General features: G+C 37.0%; 11 protein-coding genes and 2 non-coding genes across 13 annotated transcripts; 8 read left to right on the top strand and 5 right to left on the bottom strand.

The window, feature by feature from the left end:
- Window positions 1-89: 89 nt before the first annotated feature.
- GPI14 (glycosylphosphatidylinositol-alpha 1,4 mannosyltransferase I) lies at window positions 90-1,307 on the bottom strand (the record flags this gene model as incomplete). Its single annotated transcript, XM_003957431.1, has 1 exon — window positions 90-1,307. One exon carries the CDS (start codon window positions 1,305-1,307, stop codon window positions 90-92), a length of 1,218 nt encoding a protein of 405 aa, XP_003957480.1.
- A 146-nt stretch (window positions 1,308-1,453) lies between these two features.
- On the top strand, window positions 1,454-1,654 carry KAFR0E01900 (uncharacterized protein; the record flags this gene model as incomplete). The annotated part of the gene is made up of 1 exon (XM_003957430.1): window positions 1,454-1,654. The coding sequence occupies one exon, from the start codon at window positions 1,454-1,456 to the stop codon at window positions 1,652-1,654; it is 201 nt and encodes a 66-aa protein (XP_003957479.1).
- A 132-nt stretch (window positions 1,655-1,786) lies between these two features.
- Window positions 1,787-2,428, top strand: CAL4 (Cal4p; the record flags this gene model as incomplete). The annotated part of the gene is made up of 1 exon (XM_003957429.1): window positions 1,787-2,428. One exon carries the CDS (start codon window positions 1,787-1,789, stop codon window positions 2,426-2,428), a length of 642 nt encoding a protein of 213 aa, XP_003957478.1.
- Window positions 2,429-2,576: 148 nt separating this feature from the next.
- On the top strand, window positions 2,577-2,852 carry SPC1 (signal peptidase complex subunit SPC1; the record flags this gene model as incomplete). Its single annotated transcript, XM_003957428.1, has 1 exon — window positions 2,577-2,852. The coding sequence occupies one exon, from the start codon at window positions 2,577-2,579 to the stop codon at window positions 2,850-2,852; it is 276 nt and encodes a 91-aa protein (XP_003957477.1).
- A 1,118-nt stretch (window positions 2,853-3,970) lies between these two features.
- Window positions 3,971-4,966, top strand: KAFR0E01870 (type I glyceraldehyde-3-phosphate dehydrogenase; the record flags this gene model as incomplete). Its single annotated transcript, XM_003957427.1, has 1 exon — window positions 3,971-4,966. One exon carries the CDS (start codon window positions 3,971-3,973, stop codon window positions 4,964-4,966), a length of 996 nt encoding a protein of 331 aa, XP_003957476.1.
- Window positions 4,967-5,130: 164 nt separating this feature from the next.
- On the bottom strand, window positions 5,131-6,201 carry MHO1 (Mho1p; the record flags this gene model as incomplete). The annotated part of the gene is made up of 1 exon (XM_003957426.1): window positions 5,131-6,201. One exon carries the CDS (start codon window positions 6,199-6,201, stop codon window positions 5,131-5,133), a length of 1,071 nt encoding a protein of 356 aa, XP_003957475.1.
- Window positions 6,202-6,496: 295 nt separating this feature from the next.
- HIP1 (histidine permease) lies at window positions 6,497-8,179 on the bottom strand (the record flags this gene model as incomplete). The annotated part of the gene is made up of 1 exon (XM_003957425.1): window positions 6,497-8,179. One exon carries the CDS (start codon window positions 8,177-8,179, stop codon window positions 6,497-6,499), a length of 1,683 nt encoding a protein of 560 aa, XP_003957474.1.
- Window positions 8,180-8,769: 590 nt separating this feature from the next.
- Window positions 8,770-10,935, bottom strand: VTC4 (Vtc4p; the record flags this gene model as incomplete). Its single annotated transcript, XM_003957424.1, has 1 exon — window positions 8,770-10,935. One exon carries the CDS (start codon window positions 10,933-10,935, stop codon window positions 8,770-8,772), a length of 2,166 nt encoding a protein of 721 aa, XP_003957473.1.
- Window positions 10,936-11,171: 236 nt separating this feature from the next.
- Window positions 11,172-11,654, bottom strand: RPC17 (DNA-directed RNA polymerase III subunit RPC17; the record flags this gene model as incomplete). The annotated part of the gene is made up of 1 exon (XM_003957423.1): window positions 11,172-11,654. The coding sequence occupies one exon, from the start codon at window positions 11,652-11,654 to the stop codon at window positions 11,172-11,174; it is 483 nt and encodes a 160-aa protein (XP_003957472.1).
- A 954-nt stretch (window positions 11,655-12,608) lies between these two features.
- Window positions 12,609-12,680, top strand: KAFR0Etrna6R. The gene has a single exon. It is a non-coding gene; the product is annotated as a tRNA-Arg (tRNA).
- A 19-nt stretch (window positions 12,681-12,699) lies between these two features.
- KAFR0Etrna3D lies at window positions 12,700-12,771 on the top strand. The gene has a single exon. It is a non-coding gene; the product is annotated as a tRNA-Asp (tRNA).
- A 519-nt stretch (window positions 12,772-13,290) lies between these two features.
- On the top strand, window positions 13,291-15,399 carry RRM3 (DNA helicase; the record flags this gene model as incomplete). The annotated part of the gene is made up of 1 exon (XM_003957422.1): window positions 13,291-15,399. The coding sequence occupies one exon, from the start codon at window positions 13,291-13,293 to the stop codon at window positions 15,397-15,399; it is 2,109 nt and encodes a 702-aa protein (XP_003957471.1).
- Window positions 15,400-15,814: 415 nt separating this feature from the next.
- SLT2 (mitogen-activated serine/threonine-protein kinase SLT2) lies at window positions 15,815-17,245 on the top strand (the record flags this gene model as incomplete). The annotated part of the gene is made up of 1 exon (XM_003957421.1): window positions 15,815-17,245. One exon carries the CDS (start codon window positions 15,815-15,817, stop codon window positions 17,243-17,245), a length of 1,431 nt encoding a protein of 476 aa, XP_003957470.1.
- Between the last annotated feature and the right edge of the window lie 124 nt (window positions 17,246-17,369).

The following is a 17,369-nucleotide window of genomic DNA, read 5'->3' as shown; positions in this document are numbered from 1 at the left end:
GAAAAAAATCTCGATAGGTGACAGACAGGCTTGAATGTTAAGTTAATAGAGGAAAAGTCGGTTTATATAGGTGTATATATATATGCGATCTACTGGATCTTCTTGCTGTTTTCAAGTGTGATTGTAAATTTGTTTTTTACGTCGTTGATAAATTGGCCCAGAATCCAAACGTTCCCCATGAAGAAACATACGTTACCTAGAAATAATCCAGGATAAAACACGTTTTGTCCTAGAAATTCGAGTTTGTATCCGTTTGATAACCAGAGTGCCTGTGTGACGAACCACGTGGCAATGATTATCGCCCATCGTAATGGGGAAATGGTTGTGTTTTGGACAATGATCGGTATGAAGTTTAAAAACCAGATGAAGTATTGTGACGTGATCACTTTATTGAAAGTGACAAATGCAAAGATTTGTAAAAAGATAACGTTGATTAACATTTCAAAATTCGTTTGTGATGTGGTGACAGTATTATTTGGTAACCACAGTGAATATGCACCGATCAAAGTAACCACGATCAATTGTGGTAAGAATGCAAATTTGGCAATCATGGAATCTGTCGTACCAGCAGAGTCATAATATAATAGTAGATTCCAGATTGAAAAATTATGCCTATGATCAGATCTGTACAGATGGTACAGGTACGTTTGATCAAGAAATTGGTAACCATACTTGTTATACATAACCAAGGTCAATGCAACTATGGTCAATAATGTCATCAAACCAACGAGAAAGATCTTCACTGTTGCCCTCTTTCTTGTTCTGTACAAATACACCGTGATTGGTAGTGCAAAAATTATTGGATATATCTTAAGATGTATACTGAGCCCAAATATAATGGCACCTAAGACGTCATAGCCTCTCTCGAACAGGAGTAAAAATAATACGATGATAAAACACAGTAAACTTTCTGCATTACCTCTTGTACTAATTGTAATGACCATTGGGTTCAATAGCCAACAGGAACCCAGGGTCAAATTATAATTGACCAATTTTAGTAGAATCAATCCAGTCAAAATATCACAAAGAATGAAAATCAATTTACTGAAATGGAACCAACCGACGGTCTGATTCAAAGACACAATCCAGCTCAATAATGGAGTGTACCTGTAAGTGTCCCTCAAATATGGAGATTGGCCCTGATAGACGTAATTAGCAGCATCATTAACCACATTGTAATCGATATCAGTAAATTTGACTTTGAAATGAGCATCTTGATAGAGTCCAAACATGAAAACCACAATTCTCACTGCCACTGAAACTAAAATCAGCCATATGACGTTCTTCTTCTGACTACTCCGTAACATTGAATACAGCTCTTATCGTGCAATTTATCAATTGAAGTATAGTATTACCCACTAATTTTTTTTCCTTGTAATATAGGATTTCATTCAAGAAAAGTATAATAATTGGTATCGTTACTTCCTTAAGGCATAGAGAGAAGCACTGCAGAATGTCTGAAGATTTGAGTTACGAAGAGTTAGTCGACCATATCGTTAACGACAAACCAGTTCCCAACGTGGTGAATATTCCGAATGTCGTGCACAGTGAAGCTATGAGAACGGAGTCCACTTTGACACCAAGATTGAAGCCATGGGAAATTGCGCAGCATGAGACTAATGAACAAGAGAAGGAATCGAAGCAACAACAGTGAAAGTCGAATTATCCTGTATTAAGACCCTGTTTGTCTTATAATATCAAATATATGATTGCTAATATTAAAAAATGAAAAACCGTGGAATGACAAAAATTTCAATGTTAAACTTGTGAATACAACCAAAAGACGATGAACGAAGCGCTAGATGAGAGTCACATGGAAGTGTTGAAGCAGATTATACCGTTTATACTGAACGTGTCACATTATATGACTGATTTATCGTATCTTTTGTACTATATTAACGTTAATTTTGCGAATGAATTAATTGAAATTCAACAAAAGATAATTGGCAAGATATTAGAACTGAGAATAACCTTCAAGAGGATACTGGAACTTGACTTCAGTATGGAATCCATAAAGTTTTTCAAAGATTTGATTACCGTCGATTTAAATGTTATTAATGATATATTAACGATTAATGATGAGATGAAACGATATCTAACCGATGCAAAATTGGACTTACAACTAGATAACTGTTTAATTGGGTTTATAAACTTGACTAATTTCATTAAGAAGATCCCTGCATCTTCCAACGAGAAAGTTACTATGGTATTCAGTGATATAATCAAGAATGAATTGTTGGAATCATGGAAGTTTGAATTGAATTTACTTAATTGTAAAATTTTCAAGATGATTTGTTCCAATGAACGTATAATAAACTTGTATAAAGAATCAAATCCCGAAGATGATAAGATTAATGACTTCTCTAAAGGTGACAACTTCATAAAGCTTATAAATTGGCTGAAAGATAATCAAGTATTTAATCAATAGCTGTTTCTCTCATACATTCATATTTAAATAATTATTGTATTTATAAATTCGGCTAATAACGAAAAACTGCAATTTCATAAAGACAACGAACAGAAAAGAACAAATACAGCTAGTGAGTGCGTACGTATAGGAGGCAAGGACAGTGATTATGGAAGTGTTTCAGGAGTTATCACAGAAATTGGTATTCCCAATCGACTATAAATCCCAGAAATATATTGGTAAGCAAATGAATGTAGCCATTGCCGCAGTCGGCATCGCAGCTACTGTGTACGGATATATGACCGGTTCTATTCAAAACCTATTGATATGCTACATTGCTGGTTTATTGGGAACATGCATATGGTTAGTTCCAGCGTATCCAGCCTACAGAAAGCATAATTTAAAATTTGTCGAGAAGCCAGTAATCAACATCACCACCGATTGAGATCGCTGCATTGTAGAATGGGACACAGTGCTGCGAGGACTTCGAATAGATGGGACAGTAGTTGATGTATATACGGGGATCAATCAAGCTTGTGTAATGTGCTTATGTATTTTACGTATAGTACCAATAATGACACAAACACTCACCCACCCTTGTGGCATTTTTTGTGGAATTGTGGCTAATTATCATGTCAAAATGCCACAGTCTATTATCATAATGTACGAAGATTTATCATTCACAAACATGTAATTCCCACAATCCAAAGAAGAACGTCTTTCGGCCCAAAAAAAAAACGGCCATATCCCAATATTACGTATTGCTGGAATTGAAACCGTTGCCTGCCACAAACTTTACACCGATCTTTGTAACGAGCAGGTATTGCGTCCAAGTCGAAAAGAGCCGTTTTGTGTTTGAATTGTTCCGAAACTAAAATTTACACGAATTCGAATGTGTGGGTGCTTACTCCTTCAAATCTCGCGGTATCTTCTCTTTATTTTCTCTCCTCTCTCTATTTCTCGATCTTCTTTTTAGTGGAAGCCCGCACAAACTATTTCAAACCGAAACGGAAAAACCCAGCAGATTACAGGAAGCCCACGGCTCGATGACCTGGCTAAAATAAATCGATGAGATGTTGAAATTTTAAAACGTTAATTAATTGGAAAATCGGTTCAACGAGAACAAAGATCTACGTACCGATATTGGCTTTCACTGTGTGTGTTTCTAAGATTTGCCTCGATAAATTCACTGGTATGGTATGTTCAAGTCACTGTGCTCTTCGTTTGGTGATGGAGGAGCAATGATAGTTTTCGAACTATTCTGACACCTTCTGTACAGTTCTTCTTCTTCTACTTGTTTCCTCGAGCAAATTTGCACTTGGAACAACACACAGGCCAAAAAGAATCGGCCACCAGCGTTGGGAAGTTAACAGACGATGAATTGATCTTGTCCACTGAATCAGCATTCTCTTGCATTTGCAAAATGGAAAGGAAAATTTTTTTTATTATATAAACCCACAATGCTTACCATTATTCAATCTTTTCAATGTTCTTCCCTATTAATTTTCTTCTTATATACCTTTCCTATTAAATCATCAACACAAATATCAAATAATTACAAAAATGGTCAGAGTTGCTATTAACGGTTTCGGTAGAATCGGTAGATTAGTCTTAAGAGTCGCTTTATCTAGAAAGAACATTGAAGTTGTCGCTGTCAATGATCCATTCATTTCTGTCGACTACGCTGCTTACATGTTCGCTTACGACTCCACTCACGGTAGATACCCAGGTCAAGTCTCTCACGATGACAAGCACATCATCGTCGATGGTCACAAGATTGCTATCTTCCAAGAAAGAGACCCAGCTAACTTACCATGGGCCGCTGAAAAGATTGACATCGCCATTGACTCCACTGGTGTTTTCAAGGAATTAGACACTGCTCAAAAGCACATTGACGCTGGTGCCAAGAAGTGTGTTATCACTGCTCCATCCGGTACCGCCCCAATGTTCGTCATGGGTGTTAACGAAGACAAATACGCTGGTCAAAACATTGTTTCCAACGCTTCTTGTACCACTAACTGTTTAGCTCCATTAGCTAAGGTTATCAACGATGCTTTCGGTATCGAAGAAGGTTTAATGACCACTGTCCACTCTTTAACCGCTACCCAAAAGACTGTCGATGGTCCATCCCAAAAGGACTGGAGAGGTGGTAGAACTGCTTCCGGTAACATCATCCCATCTTCCACTGGTGCTGCCAAGGCTGTCGGTAAGGTCTTACCAGAATTACAAGGTAAGTTAACCGGTATGGCTTTCAGAGTTCCAACCGTCGATGTCTCCGTTGTTGACTTAACTGTTAAGTTAGCTAAGGAAACCACTTACGAAGAAATCAAGAAGGTCGTTAGAGAAGCTTCCGAAGGTAAGTTAAAGGGTGTCTTAGGTTACACTGAAGATGCTGTTGTCTCTTCTGACTTCTTAGGTGACTCTCACTCTTCTATCTTCGACGCTGAAGCCGGTATCCAATTATCTCCAAAGTTCGTCAAGTTAGTCTCCTGGTACGACAACGAATACGGTTACTCCACCAGAGTCGTCGATTTAGTTGAACACGTCGCTAGAGCTTAATTTAATCTATCATCTTTTATGTAACGATGCTCTTTTTGTTTTAAAATATAGATTATTTTATATAGAAATTTAATGACTTTTCAATTCTATTATTATTAATTCTTAGTGAAAACTTGCTATTTTTTATACCAATTTTTTTAATGTTATATATTCATAATTTTGTCCTACTTAATTCTTACACATCCAGAGGCGTAACTAACACTGCTTTCTTCGATACTACTAACTTTAGAACTTTGTGAATAATTTAACCATTCAAATTCGAATTTTTCATCTTCATTTAACTCTTCCAATAACTTCAAAATTAATTTGATTGGGTTTTGACCACAAATGGTATTCCCAGTAATGTCCAAATATTCTTTCCATTTTTCATACAATGTCAAATCTTCATTTGGTTCATTACTATCCGTCTCTTTCTTAATTTCTTCACCACTCAATACTTTCATCGCATACTTGTCCAGCAATTCAATCGATTTCCAAATTGATATTTGATGATGTGAAAGTTTACTTCTAGAAGTTAACATCTCAATTTCCGTTTCTTCATTCATTGCCTCATTCAAATCATCTTCATTCCCCACGTATCCCGTGTATTCGAATCTTCTCCCCCAGTGACAGAAATCACTACTAATAATGAAAAATGATTTTCCATCATTTAAATATGGCTTTAGAAATCCTGCAACTTTTGAATCGACAGTTTCACTATTATGCGACACTAACATCGGAATAACTTTAACTTTACTCAAATCGACAGATCTCCAATGCAATGTCTGAGCCAACATGGAGAATTGCATTTCCAATGAATGTTCATCCAAATCTACATCCTTATCCAATAATTCAAAAACTTTCTTATCATTATGATTTTTCTTTATCAATTCATCTACAACTTCTCGATCCACTGTCAAGTTCCCTAATGGTGTTTCCACCTCTTCAAATGATGAAACCAAGATTTTATCCCGGAAGTAGATATGATGGGATGGTCCCAATATAAATACCCTAATCTTATCATCACTAGCATTTTTGAATTTAGTCAAATCCATGGATGCATATGAATATGCCATTACGTTACCACAATATCTGTAACCAGCATGTGGCGATATTATTATTCTGGAACCCTTAATGGGTTGAACCAATTTTGTAGCATTCAAATTTGATTGTAACTGCGTTTGTAACTGTGTAGAATTTTGTAAATACCATGTACCGGCATGACTAGCCTTACGTATACTTGTCTTAGACTTCATCTTGCTATTATCCGTATGCTTTCCGTTATCATGTAAGTTCTCTTGTACTATCCTTTCAGTTACCCCCTTCCTTTTATATTTTCCATTCCTTTCAAAACTTGTCAATCATTTAATTAAAAATTGTCTGATATTGCTACGTAGGCCCCATTTCCCTTCAAAGAGGAAGAAAATCGAAAGAGCGTGTACGCAGATATATACATATAGATGCGTAACAAATGGTAATGGTCGTAATGATGAGTATTTGCTTATGTACATATTCTAATGATCTATATAAGAATTGTTATTCCAATTAAATTTAACACCAAACGTGCCAGAATTTGATGAGGAATGAACTGTTCATGGCTTTTTCTTCTTCTTCTCTTTCTTGTTTTAATCCTTCTTCGTCTATTATCTTTCTACCTGAATCGATATCCATTTCTTCTGCACCAATTTGTAATCTCCAATTTCTTGCAAAATATAGTTTGTGACCAAAATAACAGACTAGTAAAATAGGCAACGATAAGAAACTTTCAAAGAATGATTCTGCATCTGCATGAGCTGAACCAAGTGGGAACATGGAAGTCCAAAAAGAGGCGACGATGACTAAAAATAGAACAAGGACACCATACCATGCACCCCAGATACCTGTTTGCGATAAGTATGGTAATTCATCTAAGCTTCTATTTTGTACTTGCATGGCTCTACGGAATCTGATCAAAGAGTAATTAATTGCCATCCAACAAAAAATTGTAGAAAGACCAGATAAAGCACTTAACCACGTGAAAACTTCATTTTGTTTGTCACTTGCAGCAATGAACGAAAGAAGACCGAAAATTAATGTAACAATCAATGCGTTCATTGGTCTACCTTTCTTATCGACTTTACTCAAAACTTTTGGTAAATTACCTATGTGTGCCATGGAAACCATACATCTTGAACAAGCGTAGACCGCACTATTAGCGACAGATACAATAGCAATTAAGATGATAGCGTTCATTAAGGAAGGTAAACCTTTGATACCACCATTTTCAATTGCAATGACTAGTGGAGAAGCGGCAGCATCAACAGAAGTTGCGGCATTCAACAATCTTGAATCGTTATATGGAACAAGACAACCAACTAGAGTTAAAATGACAACGTAGGATGAAGTGACCAACCAAAATGTTCTCTTAGCAGCTTTTGGAATGACTTTTCTTGGATTTTTACTTTCAGCAGCTGAAACAGCAATCATTTCAATACCAGAGAAAGAGAAAGCGGCAGTAACGAAGACAGAACATAGACCTTTAAATTTGGAAGCATTTGTACCACCGACGAATGCACCTGGGTTATTCCAGTATTTGAAACCTAGATAACCACCGGATGGACCACCTCCTGAGGCCAGAACAATACCCAAGATGGTAAAACCGATGATTGCTAAAATTTTCACCATTGATAATACGAATTCAGTTTCACCAAATGATTTAACTTCTAACATATTTGCCAGGACAATGGTAACGTAAAAAATTGCTACCCATGCGTCTGAGTTGATTTTGTCGTTCCAATATTTGATAGTTAAGGAAGCTGCGACTAATTCCAACGGAAGAAGGACCAACCATTGTGCTAAATAATTTAAATTAACTGCAAAACCGACGGATGGATCAACAAATCTGGTGATGTAGACGTTGAACCCACCAACAATGGGGAAAGCAGCCGCTAGCTCACCTAGCGAATTAATGACAGTGAAAAGACATGTACTAATAATGACCCAGCCCACCACTAAGGAAGCTGGACCACCGTCACTCAAAGCTGTACCAGAATTAACGAAAAGACCCGTACCAATCGAACCACCAACTGCCAGCGTCACCAAATGACGTACAGAGAGATTTTTGCTCAAATTTGTGTTATTTAGGGTCTCCTCTTCCTCCTGACGGGTTTCTGTTATGGACGGTATGTCCTGGGACTCCTCCTTCAATGTCCATTTTTCATTTTTAAAATCTGATGAAGTAGTTTCTTCAACCATTCTTTGTTTTATTATTGTTTAAATCCTTTGTATGAGATATGATATGTTCTTGTTGTCTATTTGTCTACTAAGTAGAATACACCAGCAGGCTTATATATATGTATATATGCGATGTGATGAACTGCGTGTGACTAATCTAAGGTTAAACTAATCTTCGAGGATCCACTGCTTAATAAAAAATTTTTCTCACCCTTCCTGAACAGAGTAGATTTTCATCAGAGCGATGCCTCGGAAAAAGAAAAGCTAAGCCTAAATGAGTCTGAAATTAGTTAAGCAAAAGGATATTGGAAGCGTTTTACGAAACCAAGATTCTGTGCCGTACTCACAGTGAGGCTACATTGTTGGCAGAGGATGATTGAGTGGGACCGTCGTTGCGGCTCGATAGGCAGTCTGTGCTTGTATAGGTACAGAGAGCCACTTTCAGCCGTTGCTCTTGGATCAAGCTTAATCTAATTTATATATTAATTAAAAAAATATTAGATTTGACTCTTACCCCCGCAAAATCTCAATGACACAAACAATTGCATGACGCGCCATTACTTGGAATGAGTAGGCCCACAAGTCCATCCCCTCAGAGATATTATAGTTTACTACAAATAGTTACAGAAAAATGTAAATAGAATTGACAGTATTAAGAAACCACTTACCATTGGAGGACCAATCTTGTCTTCGTAATCAACAGCTTTCTTAGTCCGGATATTGACAACCCTTCTCCCATAAACAATAGTACTGTGGACTAGTATGCACAGCGCAGTCAGGAAGAAACCGATCGATGCAATCATTGTTGTAAGAGTACCGTACGTTAAGGATGCAGTGGAAACACCTCCGAGTATAATGGATATGGAAGCCCACGATAAAAATGTCCTCTCCGTGGCAAAATACACTTTCGGTTCTACACGTACAGGGACACAGATGGTTTTACCAGGAGGTGCTTGAATCTGCGTGTCAAATATTGTACCTCTTGGAATCTTGGAAATTTGTTCACCATATAAGTAATGATCCAATCCATACAGTGCTTTATAGTAATTTTTCGTCAGTAAGTTGGTTGACTCTCTAATCTTACGACGATAATATGATGCATTGGCACTGTCCCTGACGACAGCAAGATTGGTAGATGTACCATTATTATTTATCGAACCGTAGCTTGGTCCCCCACCTTCTTCTACATCAAGATTATTCCCTGGCGGTGCGTCCATCATTGCTTCAACTAATGCTGCGTCTTCGTCATCCTCATCATCTCCTTCTTCTTCTCTTGTTGGCCTTGTAATATCAATAATGTTGGTGGGTAGCGGTTTCTTTCTAATATCAACATCCATCTGAGGTAACCAAAATGGAATCATATCCACTTTATCATTGAATAGCGTTGATATACCATGAATAAACTTAGAGAATTTTGGAACTGGCTCAACTAAGTGGGACCCAACTAACTCTCGTACCCATTCAGGAGGCTCTTGGCCCAACTGTGTTTGTAATTTCACTTCTAAAACAGCATAAGGAAACCTACAAATATCTTTATCATCAAGTTGTTTAAATGGCCAATCAACGCCAATATCCATCCTCCTCCAGTTCCCCTTCGTCCTATTAAACCCATCGAAATCATCCTCCCTTATCATTGACAATTCAGTATCTAAAGATATACGAACTCTTGCATCACCGGGTAATTGGAACGCTGTTCTATTGTAAAATGTTCTAACCATAGGTCTTAGCTTCTTCTTAATCATCGTGTATTGGATTTCAGTGGCCAGTGCTTCCAAGTTCTCAATTTCTTGTATCGATTTCTTGCCTTCTTTACGCATTTTCCTAAATGCCTCTTCCACAGTATATTTACCAGCAATAAAATTATTTACATATCTTTCCTTTACGGCGAACCTTGCCTTAACAGATTTTTCGCCAGTCCAATCCTCTCTGTGTGTTTTCCTTTCAAAAAAGATGGTATCAGATTGCATACCACCATACCACCTTAATCTATGTGCTTCTGCACCTTCATCTTTCCTAAGACGTCCATAATATAGATCTAAATCTTCATTATCATAGTAAATCGATGTAATTGAAGAATCTTCCTTTTCAAATTCTTTATTTGTATTGAATACAAGAACTGGTAAATGTTTCAGAATGATCAGCTTTAACTCAGTGATATTGTCAGGATGTACCCAATATTTGGTGGTTTGTCTAACAAAATTTTGTTGTTTACCACCCGCAGATGAATCACCTTTTATAGGACGACCACTCGTTCTTACTATATCATATAACTGTGAGATCTTAACGACCAATTCATCGTAATTTTCTTTAAAGAATGGCTTTGCATCTAATCTAACTTGAAAAATTGGTTTCAAGATGAAATTTGTCTTCTTATCATGTTTCTTTATAATTTTTTCGAAGCCAGTATAATTCAACCTTGCAAATTTGGCTAAATCATGAACATCAGCGATAATTTCACTCAATTCTTCTTCCAAAATCTCGAAATCGATTTGTGTTGGCGGAGTATTCGAATCCAATAGATTCACAGTATTGTGCACTTCTTTGGCAACATCTCTAACACGTCTAACAAGTTCCCCTCGTTTCACTTTACAAAAACTGTAAACCTTATCCAGTTCCACTTCCAATAAGCCTAAGAAGGATGTTTCCAAATCCTGTGACCATTCATCATTGTTTTTCTTTAAACCCTCCTCTAATTCATTCTTAAGGTCGTCATATGCAATATAATAAAAGCTATATTGTCTTATAAGCGACTTTCTTAAATGGTCCCCAAACTTCATACTTTCATGGAGTTATCTATATTGGCTACACTTGTGAAGGCTAATAATGATCCTGAGCCACAGTCATTTCCTTAATTTGACAATTCCGATACTGAAAACCTTCAAGCTAATTGAAACATCCGGGTAAAATGAAAAATTCATAATATAAATACTATATTTGACGTTAGTTATTACTATTCTATACAGTTAAGTTGAGTAACGACAGCTGTGAGTGAGTTGATGCAGTTTGTTTGTTTTCATATCTGTGAGTATTCTTTGACTATTTCAAGAATTTCATCTATTTGTTCTTCGCTAAATCTAGAATCACATTCTTCCACTATGGAATACAAATGGACCATATTGGCAGGAAGTTGATTCACTATTTGTAATTTTTCTGCCTTGAAAAGATCGAATTTGTTCAGTTTTAGGACAAATTCACTGAATGTCTTATCGTTTAACCTACAAAGTGGAGACTTTTCATGTTCTGTCCTTTCTTCTTCAACTTCATCTTCTTGTGGCACATAATTTTTGTTCATCTTGAGAAATGAGATTGCATCTCTGGTGATCGCTTGTAATGCTGGATGGTTGTATGGTCTCTTGGTCTGTGCTCTTTTCTTTCTATCCTTTTGATGTAATTTTAAAGTTTCTTCATCCCAAAGATGCTTTCTTTCCAGACCGGAAAGAAATTGCAACACCTCATAGTCACTAAGGAAAGAATCTCTAGTCTCTATAATCTTCATAGTTTAGAAGGGTTCAGCTTAGTAGTGTTTGTCTCTTCTCTGGCCTTGAATTGTTGTCTTCGATGATCTTGCAATCCAAAATTTTTTTCTCAATGAAAAAGTCTGCCATCGGGGATATGAAAATGGATTTGATGTCAGTAATATACAAAGTGTTGTAATGACTGCATCACGGTCATTTATTTTCTTTCTTGCTGCTAAACGATAGGCAATGCTAAGCAGAAAACTCTGGGAAATGGTAGCTCTCTGAAAAGAGGGTTTTGTCTAAACATGAATTTTTCAGAATTATAACATCCGACTTGTCTTGAGATCAAAATTGAATATTGCTCCATTGTAAAGTCATAAAATAGAAAGAAAAAGACGTTACTCTGAATCCAAAGGACCGGCAGGGTATCTTTCCAGACTGAGCAGTGCGTACATTGCCTTTGTAGTTTCCCATTATTTATCTTTTTTTTATCCTTTAGTACTATTAAGTTGCAATTGTGTGTTCAGCGGCTCTACTTGGAAAAATATTTTGGACATACCTCCAACAAACAATAAATGGCCATTATTCCTTTTTGTAAATGTATCCCGGTTGTGTTCGAGTTCCAGTTTTTAATATTATTGAAAATAAAATGACCCTCAAGAGTATATATCGAGTTTCTTTGGGAACGTTGCCCATTTGAACTTTGTTATATGCAAATCATATCTCTCAGATAAAATTTTAATGTACAATCAAATAGGAATCAGGAGCTTGGTCCACATGATCACTCTATGTATCTGTACCCAGCCCAAAAATTCTTTATATAATAGGCTTGAGCTCTGACAGTTGGAGGTCAACAGTTGGGAAAGTCTTTGTACCTCATCTTTAGCACATAATATGTTGAAGAAGATCAAAAGTTTGTAAGAAGGAAATTGGGACACATATTCAATGCTGCATCAGGTATTTTGGTCTAAGACCAAAACATCAGAAATTGAGCTCGCGTGGCGTAATGGCAACGCGTCTGACTTCTAATCAGAAGATTCTGGGTTCGACCCCCAGCGTGAGTGCTCTCTTTCTTCTTCAAAATCCGCGATAGTTTAATGGTGAGAATGGGCGCTTGTCGCGTGCCAGATCGGGGTTCAATTCCCCGTCGCGGAGATTTATTTTTTGTATTTTTTTGAAGATGGTGAGTATTTAATGTGGATGACAGTGTGCTGTGTTGGCACAATAGTTACCTTACTTTGAGTGTATCCCTTGAAATATCCAAGCCAGCCTTGTAGCACCACAGTGGTTACCCAATTACATACATTCGAACTCTCTTACTATTGGCCGCGGCATCAAGCTTACGACACAATATTTTCCAAGAGAGAATACAATATCTGTAAGTATAATTAGAGATACTCACACCATAAGCCGAACTTAACCACTCTTTCTATTTCCACACATAACAAAGCAAGGCAATACATGGCAAACTAGTGGCCTCACTGAATGTGCTTCATCAACTACTGGTCAGCCTTTACTATTTAAAGCGAAATTGATTGACGCGCTTTTGCCCTAATATGGAAAAAGTAGAAGCCATCGAACTTACTCGAACACATGGATCAATTTATTTGATACAGAAATCTTTATATACACGATAAGCCACATCTTCGAATCAGTAGTGACACTCCCCTCAGCATGTTCAGGTCTAGTAATGGTGATTCTGATAAGACTAAGAAACAACGTGGACTGAAACAAAAGACGCTCTCATCATATTTCTTTCAAGTGAAACCAAAATCTCAGAGTTTTGATTCTAAATCTCAAAGTACTAAAGCCAATCTCGCGACAAAATCAAAGAGCTTTAAAGAAACACGTACTATCCGTACTAAAAAGTTAGATACAAGTTCATTTACCTCAAATAAACCTTATTCACTCTTTCAATCGCAAGGTTCATTCGATGAATGCGATACAGATGCAGAAGTAAAAAAATTAATGGACGTTCCTCATATTAATAACTTCAAACAGGTTACTACCATCTCAAGGTCACCTAGCTTTCATAGATCACCAGAAAAGTCTCAACGGAGTGTTCTGGAAGATTTAGCCGACGACATGAATAATTTGCGTGAAGTTACTAATATTAAAGTAGGTCACAGGAGATTAGCATTTACAAGCACACAGATAGATACTACAGATTTGGTCGACACGAAACCTACTAAGCGAATAGGCTCATTCCAAGATTTGAAGATACACACATCAAAAAGGATTAAGCCAATTCAAAGAACTACTTCGAACTTAAAGTCAAATAAAGTTACAATACAATTAAAACTAACTAAAGAACAAGAAACTGTCGTTGATTTGATTGTAAATAAACGTCTCAATGTTTTTTATACAGGTTCTGCAGGTACTGGTAAATCTGTCATTTTACAAAATATAATTGAAAAACTTCGTTCAATGTATGGGAAAGAAGCTGTGGCGATAACTGCTTCAACAGGTCTTGCAGCTGCTACTATAGGTGGTGTTACTTTACACAAGTGGTCGTATGCAGGTATCGGCAATAGACCTCCAGATGTCACGGTGAAGAAGATACAAAGATTAAAAGAAGCTCTAGCAGTTTGGAAAAACACAAAAGTTCTCATTATTGATGAAATCTCTATGATTGATGGTAAATTCCTTAACATGTTAGAATATATAGCTAGAGCAGTAAGGAAAAACGATAAGCCCTTCGGTGGGATTCAACTGGTATTAACAGGTGATTTTTTTCAACTACCACCCGTTCAAAAGAAAGACGACGTGAAAGCTAGTATATTTTGTTTTGAGAGTGAAATGTGGAAACGTTGCATCCATAAGACAATCTTATTGACAAAAGTCTTTAGACAGCATGATAGCGAGCTGATTGACATATTGAATTCTATTAGATTTGGGGAACTTCAACCACATATGATTTCAACAGTCAAAAATCTTCAAAGAGAGGTAGACTATTCTGATGGAATATACCCAACCGAATTATATGCTACTAGGAGGGAAGTTGAATTATCAAATTCAAGGCAATTAGGTTTACTTCCTGGGGATTTACACCAATTTGAGAGTGTAGACTTAGCTAGAAAAGACCAGATACAATTATTAGATTCCTCAGTTATGGCGGAACGTGTAGTAACGTTAAAGGAAAATGCTCAGGTTATGATGTTGAAAAATAAACCCGAAGTTGATCTGTTTAATGGTTCATTGGGTAAAGTTCTCTTTTTCACGACAGAAAGACTGCATAGAAAAATGCTTGAATTGTTTAAAGTAATTGACGATAATGTTATTGCTGACATGCGGTTAGTTAGTCAAGTAATAGCAAATCCTTTAAGAAGACAGTCGAAGGAGTTTATCCAGGACTTTAACGCAAGAACACTTAGTAGGGCAGAGATCTTGGAAGAATTAGTCAACGTTGCCATATTGGAATCACCCGTTGAAACTGCATGGCCGTACGTTAGATGGTCCACAGGCAAAAATAGGTATTATCATGAGTTAGTGCTTCCGGACAGGTTCCCCGTTGATATACCCGGCGATAAAACAGGCATCGAAAGAACGCAGGTGCCGATTATGTTATGTTGGGCGTTGTCCATCCACAAGGCACAGGGGCAAACGATTCAACGATTGAAAGTAGACCTGAAAAATATCTTTGAGGCTGGACAAGTCTATGTCGCTCTATCAAGAGCCGTATCTAAAGATCAACTGCAAGTTCTGAACTTTAATCCTAAAAAGATCACTACAAATGAAAAGGTCAAAGATTTTTATAAACAACTGGAGACCGTGAAAGCCTAATATACAACCTATATTATAATTTCTGTCCAAAAAAGTCCAATCGTCTGGCAGAAAAACGTGTGCATTATTACTACTATCCTACGAAACGCAGAGACGCACATTCAAATAATACTCACTCCTGCGTGGTCAATAACCTGCATGAGGTGCCCATTCTTGTCACATCTAATTATTTTTATCATGCGCCACGATTTTTGGCCTAATGTTAGCATTTCGCCGTCTAAAAATAGAATTTTCATAGGGCGAGGGAAAGAACATTGCAACTTATATAGGGTAGATAATAAAGATTTCAATCTCAGAGATAGGAGGCTGCTCTATCAACACCTTTTTAAGCTTTTAATCCTCCTCCCCCTGTTATTACAGGTCAAATTACTATCAAAGTAAAGTGGAGTCATAATCGAGTTATCTTTCAAAAACAATGACAGAGAAGATTGAAAGGCATACATTCAAAGTGTTTAATCAGGACTTCACCGTTGATAAACGTTTCCAACTGATTAAAGAGATAGGTCATGGTGCTTACGGTATTGTCTGCTCGGCTAAATTTGTAGAAGTCCCTGAAGAGACCACTGTGGCCATCAAAAAGGTCACCAATGTCTTTTCAAAGACTTTGCTATGCAAAAGATCACTACGAGAGTTGAAGTTACTAAGGCACTTTCGAGGTCATAAGAATATCACATGTCTGTACGATATGGATATTGTCTTTTACCCTGATGGTTCACTAAATGGATTATATTTATATGAAGAATTAATGGAATGTGATATGCATCAAATCATTAAATCTAGTCAACCGTTGACAGACGCTCATTATCAAAGTTTCATTTATCAAATTTTGTGTGGTTTGAAATATATTCATTCTGCGGATGTTCTACATCGTGATTTAAAACCAGGAAATTTACTAGTGAATGCAGATTGTCAATTGAAAATTTGTGATTTTGGTCTCGCAAGAGGCTATTCAGAAAATCCTGTAGAAAATAACCAATTTTTAACTGAGTATGTGGCCACGAGATGGTATCGTGCACCAGAAATCATGTTGAGTTACCAAGGTTACACTAAAGCCATAGATGTCTGGTCAACGGGATGTATCCTTGCCGAGTTTTTAGGTGGGAAACCTATATTCAAAGGTAAAGACTACGTTCATCAATTAAATCAAATTTTACAAGTCCTGGGTACACCTCCCGATGAAACTTTGAAAAGAATTGGATCAAAAAATGTACAAGACTATATTCATCAACTCGGGTATATCCCAACAATCCCCTTTAGCAATCTCTATCCTGACGCAAATCCGCAAGCTTTGGATCTATTGGAAAGGATGTTAGCATTCGATCCGCAGAAGAGAATCACCGTAGATGAGGCCTTACAACATCCTTACTTGTCGATATGGCATGATCCTGCAGATGAACCAATCTGTAGCGAAAAATTCGATTTTGGTTTTGAAGTAGTGACCGATATGGAGGACTTGAAGCAAATGGTCATTGAAGAGGTCAATGATTTCAGGAAATTTGTAAGACAGCCGCTTATAGAAGAGGAAAAACTGCAACAGCAACGACAACAGGAGGTGACGCAGCATGATCAACAGAATGACAACAATTTACAAGGAATACAAAATGCAGATTTTTCAAATCAAATGGGTGGTCCTCAAACTTCAATATCTGCACAACTACAAGATTTTGGAATACATTCAGAAAATTTACGAGCACATGAAACTGATTTTCCTCCAAGGCCGCAAGAAAACTTACTGGCATCACCAATTGCATTAGATTCAGGTCGTGATGAAAGGCTTGCTGGAAACGATGAATTGCTCGACTTAGAAAAGGAACTGGAATTCGGATTAGATAGAAAATATTTATGATATAATAGAGTATATAGGAAAGTGTAAGTTACATTTATGATGAATGCCAACAGTCTTAGACTGATCATTCACCATTGAATAAATGAAGGATATTCTTCAAGACATCATCATGAATTTCCCGATT

Source organism: Kazachstania africana, chromosome 5 (assembly GCF_000304475.1).
Source record: "Kazachstania africana CBS 2517 chromosome 5, complete genome".
In the NCBI taxonomy this organism is placed as follows: Eukaryota; Fungi; Ascomycota; class Saccharomycetes; order Saccharomycetales; family Saccharomycetaceae; genus Kazachstania; species Kazachstania africana.
The sequence above is the reverse complement of the archived record's forward strand: the minus strand, read 5'-3'. Positions and strand labels throughout refer to the sequence as shown.